At 34.4% G+C, this 12,038-nt stretch overlaps 1 protein-coding gene across 4 annotated transcripts in view; it reads right to left on the reverse strand.

Annotated features, from left to right (window-relative positions):
* Positions 1-432: 432 nt before the first annotated feature.
* Positions 433-12,038, reverse strand: part of LOC123873554 (potassium voltage-gated channel protein Shaw-like) — a 98,053-nt gene continuing 86,447 nt past the window's right edge. Inside the window, exons 5-10 of one of the 4 annotated variants that reach the window (XM_045918418.1) lie at positions 11,212-11,406; positions 9,648-10,328; positions 8,690-8,825; positions 7,945-8,070; positions 5,436-5,506; positions 2,932-3,075 (exon numbers count right to left, since the gene is read on the reverse strand). In XM_045918418.1, coding sequence (XP_045774374.1) covers positions 3,064-3,075; positions 5,436-5,506; positions 7,945-8,070; positions 8,690-8,825; positions 9,648-10,328; positions 11,212-11,406 — 1,221 coding nt within the window. In that variant the 3' untranslated portion in view covers positions 2,932-3,063. Of the gene's footprint in view, positions 3,076-5,435; positions 5,507-6,334; positions 6,613-7,944; positions 8,071-8,689; positions 8,826-9,647; positions 10,329-11,211; positions 11,407-12,038 lie in introns of all 4 variants that reach the window. The other 3 variants (XR_006797706.1, XR_006797705.1, XM_045918417.1) reach the window with 3 other exon arrangements.

Here is a 12,038-nt window from a genome sequence, read left to right on the forward strand (position 1 = left end):
GTCTGTCTGTTCGTCTGTCTGTATGTGTGTCACATCCATTCTGTAAGAGCTGTCGAACAAAACGGTGTAATTGCGCGAAACAAAATTTTGGCAAAAAACTGAAAAAGCTTCTGAAACTTGACTACACCGTTTTGATCGAAAACTTACTTTGGACTCTTTTTAGGCCGTTTTGCTTGGAAATGAATTCAAGTTTGTATGTAGTCGTCGAAATAATGATCTTTGGACTAATTTTAGGGTTACGTTCCTCAAAAAGCAAGAAAACAGGAATATGTTCAGATAATATATTTGATCACTCCATCGTCTGCCTGTCAGTCTGTCTGTCGTATCTGTCAAAAAAAGATTTTTTAATACAGTTTTAGACTATTTTACTTGGAGAAATTAGTTTACATTTGTATTCAATGGGTCAAAAATGTCCAGGTTGAATTAAAAAAAAAACTATTTTGATAGGTGTAATCACACCTTTTTGTTCGCCAGCTTCTCATTTAGAAAAGTTAAAGAAATCTGTTATTACTACACAAAGACATATTTTGAAAAAACATAAGTATTTTTCAGAGTGTACTTCAACCTAAACATGTAAAACGAGAGATAAAAAAAAGGCTGGTGTCGTCAATTCGATTGTACGAGTAGTTCGTAACTGTTATTTTGAGTCGGCCATTAATAAAATTTGATCTGAGTTTGTGGCCCCTTTTTCGATTTCTATGCTTCGTCGTTTACTGAAAATTAACAAAAACTGGGTTATCCTTGTATAAGCAAGACGACTGCTTTACTAATTTCTAAGAGGAAAGCTAACATAGATTCATCTCGCGTCTTCTCATGAATGCAAATCGCTTCGTTTACTTAGTTCTAGTGCATGCTTAGTGCTTGTAATTTGCGCTTCAAATTACCCCTTCTGTTTAGTCATTTAGCTAAATATTTAGTAAGCACTACACTTTGAGCTAATTCAGATGTACACGAGTCTTATACAAAACAGAATAGAAATGTCTCTTAATTTCTTTGGCATCGTACCTACATCTCGCTAAAAATTTCCTTGAAATACAAATATCCAGAGATTTTTCTGATAAATTTTTTTTTAATCAAAAAGTGATAATATTAAAGCTGGATTTCTGCCGGTTTCTCGCAATAGAATCTACTTTCCAAACCGTGCCAAAACGGACTGTTACCTACACTAGAACCTTAGGGTCATATTTTTTTAATTCAGTTTTGTGTACATCTGAATAAGCATCAATATTCAATAGTCGATTTAAGTTTCATTGTTACTAAATTTTGTATGTTTATTGGATAGACAAATGGATAGAATATGTGATTATATTTTTTCTAAATATAAACTACCTTACGTCCATATCAATTAACCTTGCACGACAAAAGTTGAAACTGTTGAAACTAAACTGGTGAGGGATAGAGTTAGGCCACCTGAAAATGGAAATAGAAGCAAACTTCAATTTGCGTTTAAAGTTGTTTTATGCCAGAATTTCGTAAACACCAATACGGAATTCTCCATTAGCGTCGCTGTCACCTGAACAGATAGACTGGTGGCACTATATATTTGAAATCCTTGAGTACCTACTATTTTTTATCGTTTGGCTCGAGATACGCTACCTTTCTTATTTTAAATTCTGTAGCAAACCGTCTTTATATTATTTCGTTCTGTTCTTTCATCTATAATATTTGTAGTGAAAACAAGTGAGTAGGTAGTCCATACTATCAACTTTCGTAATTATTCACAACCGAAATTAATTTAATAAATCCTAAATGTAATCTGTTTATTACTTAGCAACGTTGTTGTTTGTCAAATATTGTATGGACTTTTTGACAAATAACAACGTTGCTAAGTAACTTATCGACAGATTACAAATAGATTGAATTATTATTAATTTCACCGATATACCACTATTATTTATCATTCATCTTTTAATGATGATGAGGGTTATGTCTTTAGAGCGATTTGAAAACATTTCAAAATTTCAGATTTAAAAGTTGTGTTTGTTTTAAAGTTGTTGCATAAATAGCACTAGATAAGGATAAATTAATCTGAATTTGATGTTTGATAGTCGGCAATAAGTTAAGAACATAGTTAACTTTATAGGAAACTTTAAAGGTTTGCATGGTAAATTAATCAAGAGATATTTCAAGAAATAGGTATAAAAAGCGTCGAGAATAGAAAACGATGGGTAAAATGGATTAGTACAAATTGATTTCAATGACTCCTCAACCCCTAATTTTAAACTAAGACCAAAATTACCAGAATAAAATGACTATTTTTACATTTAAAATAGTTTAGATCTTTCTTAATTACAACTTAAAACTATCACGGCCTTTAATACTTAAATTTTAAAGTTCAATGATTGTATTCTGCAAAAAACGTACTTACTCCTAATTGAAATTTAATTTACATTTTTAATGAATGTATGATACATCAAACCTCAAAGAAAGTGTTATTTCAATTTAATACAAAATTGTGATTTCAATAATTTCGTATTTTTAATTTCTCGATATAAATTTTTAGATTTATCAAATTGGGCACCGCTTCAGCCATTTTACCCAAATCGCTTTGATTCTAATATGTTACAAATATAGCGTGCTTTTACAATTTCAAAATAATTCTTAGTATACTATTGGTCTCTTTTACTAACTTAGCAGTAATATTAGTTCGATATCATACATTACTATTTGTGTTATGCATTATTCGTTATGTTGAAGCTGATGATTTTCGCTTTTCGATATTTGCATCTCTAAGTTTATTTTCATCAAGCGATTCGTTTTTATGACCTCTGAGTAGAGGAGTTCTTGCATCTGTTTTTTCTTCAATTTTATCGTATTGTTCGTTGTTGTAATCATTTGCTTTGACTGTGTTATCACTTTCAACTGAATCTTGTCTACTAGAGGCTTTGTTTTCTTCTAAAGGTTGCTCTATCCGTTTTTCTGTATGGTACGCCATGTTGTCGAAGCACTGTGCTGGTACCAAGTTGACTGACTTCATCATTGGTATGGCGATAGCTAGTGCAGGGCTCATGTCACGGGGACTTGGTGTGAGACGTGTGGCAACTGATAAATCTATCCCCGGCATTAAGCTTGCAACTGTAGAAATAAGAAGAAGATTAGAAACTTTAATATCAATACCTGTATCACTAAAAGAATTTGTTTTATAGGAATTTTAAGCATTAGTTTTCCAATTAACAAACTCGTCACGGAATTTGGCGAATTTTTTAATAAATATCTAAATGCAAGTTTTAAGATAAAGTTTTTAAAGAATACACCCCTGGCGTAACGTTGCTTTGCTGAATTAGTATGAAAACGTTAAATCACGACAGAGTAAATTAATATTTCCATGTAATGAATATACATAATAAGAAGGCCTCTAAATCACGTTTTCAAATTCAGCCATCCATACAAATTGAAAAACACCAACTTCGGTGACGAGTTCAAGAACCACTTAGGAAAAATACGACACATCATAACAAAATTTGAATGAAATTTGGATTATTTGAACATTAATCTACATTCATTCAGTGAGCATGCTACATTTAGATTAAATAGATTAATTTTTGATATAAAAACCACTGATGAGCTTTTTGATTTTTTACAGACACAAAAAGCTGAGTATGACTCCACTATTGGTAGAATACTGAAACGTTCAATATTTAAAGGTGCCTTAAATATTGGGGATATCCATAAATTAAAAAAGGGATCTCAGATTTTAAGGAACGTTTCTGTATTCAGGGTTATAGACATAGACATAGACAAAGACACATCACATAGACACAATAGACGTTTACACTTCTACTATTTCACTCTTCTAGACTCATTAGGACAGATTTACACATAAAATACACAGAAATTGTACAAACAAATAAGTAATATTTTTACTGTAAATGCGATACTCTTGGTAAGTATAATAATTCAAATAAAAAGAATCAACAAAAATATTTTATGCTGATCAAACAACTAATCTTTGCACGACCTCAGAATACGTAATAGTAAAGAGTACGAATCAAACAGATACATCGAATTTGAACATTGAACTTTTGACTTCATTCTGAAAAGAGACCCGTGTTCAGTAGTGCGCCAGCGATGGGTTTATCATGATAACGTGAGCCATCAGGTAAAGCTAAACTGATCATTATCGAAGATAACACCTTGACAAATTACGTTAAATATTTCAATACATTCTACGCACCATCCAATTATAATGGGATATTCACGTCACTCTGTTTTGTTCAACTTTGTCTTTTATCCGAGCTCTTATCGATATCGCGTTATTTTTTAGGAAAAAAAATTTCGGCCTACGTCATTATCTAAATTGAGTTGAATCTTTAGAAACGGCTAACAAAGTAGGGCGGTCAAATTCCTTCTTGTTATTTTTAATTTTATTTATTTAATCTTAAACTTGCTCTACACTCTAAAATATTGAGCATATTATCAAAAGTGAGAGTCGCCAGAGTATCCAAACTCCACGTAGGAACTGGTCAGTTGTGGCTACGCTTATAAAATTGGCTACGTCGCCAGACAAGTCTAAAAGTGCTACTCTTACTGACTGATTTTCGATAATATTTAAGAAGACACAGAATTTGTTAGTATTTTAGCACATTTGTTACTGTACTCACTTGGTGAATTGTAATATTATCATCTTTGCTATTAAATATTTAAGTATGATAATGTATTAAACAGTCCACACAGTAAGTACTATTCTAAAGCTGATAAAGTGATCACACATCTATAACGCTCCGCACGCACTGTACTTTTCAACTGAAGGACCTAAGCAACCCGGCGTCACTATGGCACCGTCGATTGCAACAATAATTAAAGACTCTATTGATTGGAACTTCAAACTCAACCTGAAGCTCTGACATGTAGATCTGCCAGAGGACAAAGTCGTTCATGGACAAGGTATTAACAATCTAAAACTACTTTATTTAATCGAAGTAGTACAGTATGTACAGTCTGATATTACATGTCGTTGGTACAGTAGCATTCGTCCATGTCACATTTGATTAACCAATTATTGTGATTATTCATGATCAACAAATATTTTATGCAATGTTCCAATGGAGTTAATAAAGTTATTAGTGATCAAGATCAAGTTTAACTTTATCGTTAAAATAACTGTCTCGATATTGAACTGACGAGTTTAGATTGATTGTAAAGTTCACTATGATTGAACCAATTTTGTGAAAATGTTTGAACCAAAACTTCCACTTTTTATAGTATAGTCGGGCAATTAAAATTTGTAAGCGTATTTGTAAGAACCCACGCGACATATTGGGTTGAAACAAAAATAAAATCCAAAATGCAGGCCATAGATTTCTTTGATTAGTACTGCCATGTACCTATAAGGAGTTTAAATTAGGAAAAAATGTTGCAATCCGTACTGAAATGCGGTGGGTGTCAATAGATGTGCGATCAACTTTAACAACAGTGTAAGCTGTTTAAACTAGTACCGCCTTGTGGAGTAGTGCCGGGGTTTCTTGAGGTGTGGAGTTACTAATAGTTGTTGTTTGTACGTGGTTGCCTGAAAGTATACTCTTGTATGAATGTTTAAGTACTAAAAGCTAAATTTTTGAAACATCGATTCAGTAGGCGTCCGATATAAAATTGCATGGAGAGAGAAAAGTAAAGAAGCCATGGTATAGTTCTGACCACTGTTCTGATAACTAAAGAAAAGTAAAATGATACTAAATATGCCGTATTCTATGTAACTGTAAATTAATAAAGTTCAAGCCTATAGCTATATTTATATTTTGACATAATAATATATGGCGCAGTCGGTGGCATATATACCTACTACTGTATATGCAAGGAATCATTTCCAATACGTTAGAAACGATCATTTTCGATAAAGAATAAACTATAAGTCCATGCGATTATAAATCGGGCTTATGTGTTTTTAATAAATTACTTTTTTGCTGTGATTCCTAAAAATAAACAAATATACACAGTAAATAAGATGAAAGATTACCTAATGAACATTTATTTCTGTACATATGACAAGTAAATAAACTGTTAAAAATCATGACGATAAACTAAAAATAATGAAATGAATGCTAATTTGGCTGTACATAAAACGAAGCGCTATCAAACATCAACTTACACAAACACATGAAAAGGATCTTAGTCTCTTTGATAACAGTAATTGTATTTTTTTTTGGTTCAAGCATATTTTTCAAAATCTCTGCTGAACTAAATACACTCAATCAAGCTTATAGTTTGTATTAAATTAATGTTTGATGAACATCCGAATTAGCACTGTACAGTGATGCATAGACATCTAACGCTAACTTAGGAACAGGCAAAGCAAAACTAAACTAAACAAGCTCCACAGAACATTCAATTCTCGAACCTTCCTCTCTCACCGATGAGGCAATAGGACCTACATTGGATCCGTGTGCTGCTTGAAGATGCCTTGATTTGGTGCAAATTGGTGATTAAAATGATCATTATTAATGTGTTAGATTAATTTTAACATTCCCGTAAGCTATTTCCGTTTGTGCAGGCGACATAGTAAGCCCGTTGCCGGAGCCAGCCGGTGTTTCGCTTTTTAAAGCATATTTAAATTTTTTCTTTTGCAGTTGTTTGGTGTTGTTTGGATCATAGCCTCTAGTTCGCTACGATCACCATCTGTGGAGGATTACACCGCGTAAGCTGTTAGTTACGTGAGCACCTAAAACTATTTTACATTCTAAAGGGATATTTTTAGTAATGCCTTGAGAATCTAAGTGAAATAGAAAAAATATCATATTTTTCTTTGTATTGTCATTGAGGAGTCTCAATTTCCAGGTCAAAAAGTCCTTTAGATAAAAATAACTAAAGTAATTGACTGGAACATGTCATGTTTCTTACACAGAAGTCAGGTCTTAAGATTCTTCATTCATTCAGCTGTTTCATTGGGGGTAAGTTACTTCAATGGTTAGATTAATTTCTTATTTTGATCCTTTTCTTTCTTTTGTTGATTGAACAACCCCTTTGTTCAATATAATGTATATTTTGTAAAATTGGGCAATATTAAGTTTTCAACACTGACAAAGGTATTATAAAATATTACGTTATAAATGTATTGTGGTTGTCTATTACGAAAGTGTAAAGGTTTTCGGGTCAACTGAAATAGAGCGCGGTTAACCTATTTCCTTTGTCATCCATTGCCTTCATATTTTGTTATTAATACATTACATCGATACTATGGAGTATTTTCAAAGAACATTTATATCAATGAAAAAATATCTATATTGCTATCTTTTTATTTAGCTCTCATTTATATTTATATCTATATTACCAAATCCAATTTTTAAATTTTTGTTAGTCTGTGTTACTGTCTCTATGTATTGAATAGTACATACAGACGTAGTACATAAGGTTGTTGTATGTATCCATTTTAAAGTTTAGATTAATTATCTTTTAAAGCTTTTATGTGTTAGACCTTTGTATCATACGTAAAAACATCAATTAATGCAGAAGTAACTTTTGTAATAATTACTGTACTCAGTATTGAATTGTTACTAATAATATCCCTTGATTTTAAGTTTTATTTATTAGCGTGATAACTAGTTAGTATAATACAGTTGTATCCTATGACATTTTCAGTATCTAAAGTTTAAAAAATACTTAATAATATGTAAATTATTTTATTATTGCAAAACATAAAATTATAAATGTTATATTTACTGAATATGTCAAGTGATATCTTAGTAATTTTTAATTTTGTTGTTAATTTTGAAAGGTGAATTTGGTTGAGTCAAATCTGTAATGAAAATTGTTTGTATGCCAATGTTGTGCCAAATAAGATGCCAATAATCCTAAATTGTTCATATCCTTTATTTCATATCATATTAATTTAACATTATTAATATTATCATACATGTTTATTAATAGTACAAAAAAATATTGTATTAGGAATTTTTATACATTTATCATTTTTTATTTTAAGTTTCTACAGAAGATGGTGCTAAAGCTTACCCATGTTAGGTCCTATGATGTCTTTTGGATGGTTCGTCTTTATGGCATTCATTCTTCGGTTTGCAGCCTGTTGACCCATGCCTGGTGCCATCGGACCTGCTTGACCACCTGGCACTCCGGGTGCTCCTAAATTGTAAAACATATTTTATTTTTCGTTGAAAAAGTTATTTCACTGCCTGAGCATTTCGAAATAGCTCAACAGACATGTTGCGAAGCTGAAGTGACAATGGGTAAAGTACATATTTCGAAAAATCTGTAGACGTCAGGGTCCTAAGGTGCTACAATGGCAATCTCGCAGCGGAAAGCGCAGCGTTGTAAGGCTTCTCCCCCCCCCCCCCCCCAATAGGTGGGCAGACGTCATCAAACGAGTTGCAGCAAGCCGCTGGATTCAGGCGGCGCAGGAACGCGGTATGTGGAAGTTCTTACAAAGGACCTATATCCATTTGTTTTGAGCGAATTTTGTTTTGAGTGTTACATTACAAGTCAGCCACTGCGAGCGCAAGATGTCAAAATGGAGCACACTAATTGAGCCAAGAGCTCGAATGATACATAACAAACACGCGCTACAAATCAGTATGTGTTGCCGAATTTTAGCAAAATTGTCTCGAATGGTACATTACAAACAAACGGTATAAGTCAATTTGAAAAACCTGACTGTATTAATCAGCCAGGCAAATTTTAGAGAGATGACATTTCCGTTCCGTTCCCTTCAGTTGACAGACATCCTAGGGCTTAGTCAACTTACGTAGTGGTGGTCTAGTGGGCTCGACGTTGATCACTCTTCGTCTCTTCTTGGGCAGCTTCGCCCGCGCCTGCGTGTGCGAGTAGTACATCGCAAAGTTTGATACTATGACTGGCACGGGCAGAGCTATCGTCAGCACCTGGTATTGATAGATCATTATTAAATTCTTCAGTACGTAGTTCTAAATTAATAACAATTTAAGATTTTTTTTGTTAATAGTAAATAGCGGAGAGTTCACAGAGGTGATCATATTTATTTTATCATTGAGTTTTTAGACATAAAAATAAGGTTTATTTTCTTTATTATTATAAAATAACAACATTCTTGAGCGTCCTCTAGCCGGTTTAAATATAAACCTTGTATTTCACTGTCCAAAAACTCAATTTTAAATGCAATCAAAATTTTTCCTGCTCTCCGTATCGGTTTATCTGAAAGGACCCTACACAGGCGTACATTGTGGACTTCAATCATTCTGGATTAATTCTCTCTCTCTCTTATCTCTGTTCTTCGACGAATATCTTCTTCGACAGTTTCTAATTTCAATATCTGGTCAAAGTCTTTCTGCAGGAGACTGATCCACTACCAAAAAAAAACATTTTAGGAACTTGGATTATAGTGCCAGCTGTAGACTGTACAGTATGTACTTACCAGTGCACTGGTACAATGATCTTTATATTTAAGGTTTAATAGCGTCTATTGCCAAGTTTACTTACTCATCTACATAAAGGTTATTGCTTTGTGACTATAAATCAGACTATAAAAACAATTTTATTGATATTGTTTTTGATATTGTGTTGTTGTTATAAGGACAATAATTTATCCAGAAAATTTATAGATAGCTACCAAATTAACTCTGAATAACTCTCTCTTAACATGATTCCAAAAGATAATACAAGATGATACATAAATACATTAATTTCAATTCAATAGTCAGTACTTAAGAAACATTAGGACTACTTACACCAGCCAACGCGCACAGAGCTCCGACGAACATACCGACGTAAGTCTTCGGCGCCATATCACCATACCCCACCGTTGTCATGGTAACCAGCGCCCACCACAACCCCAGCGGTATGCTGTTGAAGTCATTATGCGGATTCGTCTGTATCCGTTCCGCATAATACACCAGACTTGCGAAAATCACAATTCCAAGCACCAAGAAAAACACTAATAGCGTCAGTTCCTTTGCGGACGCTCTGAAAGTCTGAATGAGGATCTTGAGGCCGGACGAGTGCCTGGTCAATTTAAAAAGTCTCATAATCCTAATTATCGAGAAGAACTCTAGTATGTCGGCGTTCTCGACGTGGGACGCGTACTTTTGGAGGATCAAGTCGATGTAGAAACTCATGGTGGCGATATAGTCGATGATATTGACGGAGGATTTGACGAATTCGCATTTATTGGGCGAGGATATGAATCTGACGAGGATCTCGAGGGTAAACCACGCGTTGCACACACACTCGATGTAGAAGAACGCGACGTGAGCGTTGGTCTGAACTTTGTCCAACGCCCAGCCTGGACTTTGGTTCGCGGTAGTCACTGTATAGTTCCGTATCACTGGCACTCTCATGTCCGGATGCGTTTTCAAGCAAAACGATATTATTGATACGCAAATAAAAAACACTGATATTACGCCGATTATCTGAAAGGAGAAAAATATTGACAATGCTGTGGAGTTAATTATTTGAGAGCGGATTTTTTAAATTACTAGGTAGAGGAACTAACTTCACATTTGGACAGTTGACCCTGAACCAAACTTGATGAATTTTGGTGGTACAGGGACAATTTGTATCCTGGAGTCAGGCACTAATATTTTTATTTCTTAAATGAGAAAGAGTTCTCACGGGATTAACAAAAACCTAAATTTTTGACAAAATGCATTTTTTTCCAAGATTTCTTAGTTTTTCAATGGAATCTAAGCTACTTGTAGTAAAGTAGAAGTAGCTTGTGTATAAAAGGAGATGTCTAACACACAGCCTGCTTAATTTATCAACGTCAAGCTTAAGTCGGTAAAGTGAAATACGTTAGAGCCAAGAAGTTTGTTAAAATGTTTAAAATGAAACTAATAGTGGTTCGGTTCTATTTATGTTATTAAATGATTGTCTTCTTCTCTTAATCTTAATTATCAAAAAAATCTACTTACTGTTGGTCAACCAACAGTTAAATCCACTGGATTTAGCTGTGGGTTGACCAGTATTTTTTATTTGTTAGCTGTTTATTTATTAAGTTAGTTTTAGTTTCTTTTCCTTTCATACAGTTTTACAGCAGACAGACATGTTCCAGAGTTAAAACAGAAGACATTTTAATTTAAGTATAGATTTTTAACGTCTTTATAAGCATGAATTTTGGAAATGTTTCGTAGACAAAAATTTGTTTATCATGTCTATCTAAAAGCCTAAATAGCCTAAAAGAAAATATTAAAGCATGAATATAAAGAAAAGCCTAATTTCAAGATCGGTTTCTTCATTTAAATTACTATTTGTTCTGACTGGGTTATTTATCTAATCCTATTTCACCCATCTTACCTTAGCAGCGTTAGAACTATAAGGTTCATCGAACAGTGACCACATCTGGGGCTTCAGCTGCTGCCACCACGAGACCGTGCCGTTGTAGTAATCCTCCTCAAAGCCGAACTTGCGAGCCACCTCCTCATCAGACGGCTTCTCCGTGTCCAGGTCCAAGCGGTCCAGGACGGCCAGGGTCTCCTGCGTGTCTCGATGCTGGAACAAGGGTTTTTAGGTTACCTCACTGGTACAATTTTTTTTATTCAGATATAAGTTAGCCCTTGACTGCAATCTCACCTGGTGGTAAGTGATGATGCAATCTAAGATGGAAGCTGGCTAACCTGGAAGGGGTGTGGCAGTTTTCATTAAAACTATACTCCTTTAGTTTCTACACGATGTCGTACCGGAACGCTAAATCGCTTAGCGGCACGGCTCTGCTGGGAGGGTGGTAACTAGCCACGGCCGAAGCCTCCCACCAGACTAGACCATAAATTTAGAAATTATGAAATTCCAAACCCCTGTCGAGAATCGGTAATCAGTGCAAAAACGTGGTAGCCTAGCGGTTAGTTACGACTTTGGCTTCCTATTTGGGTTCAATGCCGGACACGCACGACGCGACGCACCTATTGGAGTTATGTGCATTTGGTGGTATTGTGATGGTGTGTAATGTGTGGTGTGTTTGACTGGGTGTTACTGGAGGGGAGGGGGGGGGGGGGGGGGGGGGGGTTGATAGTTGTCACCCCCAGATCTACTGAAATTGGATCACCTCGAAAGTATAGCCTACCACAAATAAAAACAAATATAAAAATTGGTTCATATTTACCGGAGTAATCGCGTAACAAACATAC

This window comes from Maniola jurtina, chromosome 17 (assembly GCF_905333055.1).
Source record: "Maniola jurtina chromosome 17, ilManJurt1.1, whole genome shotgun sequence".
NCBI lineage: Eukaryota > Metazoa > Arthropoda > Insecta > Lepidoptera > Nymphalidae > Maniola > Maniola jurtina.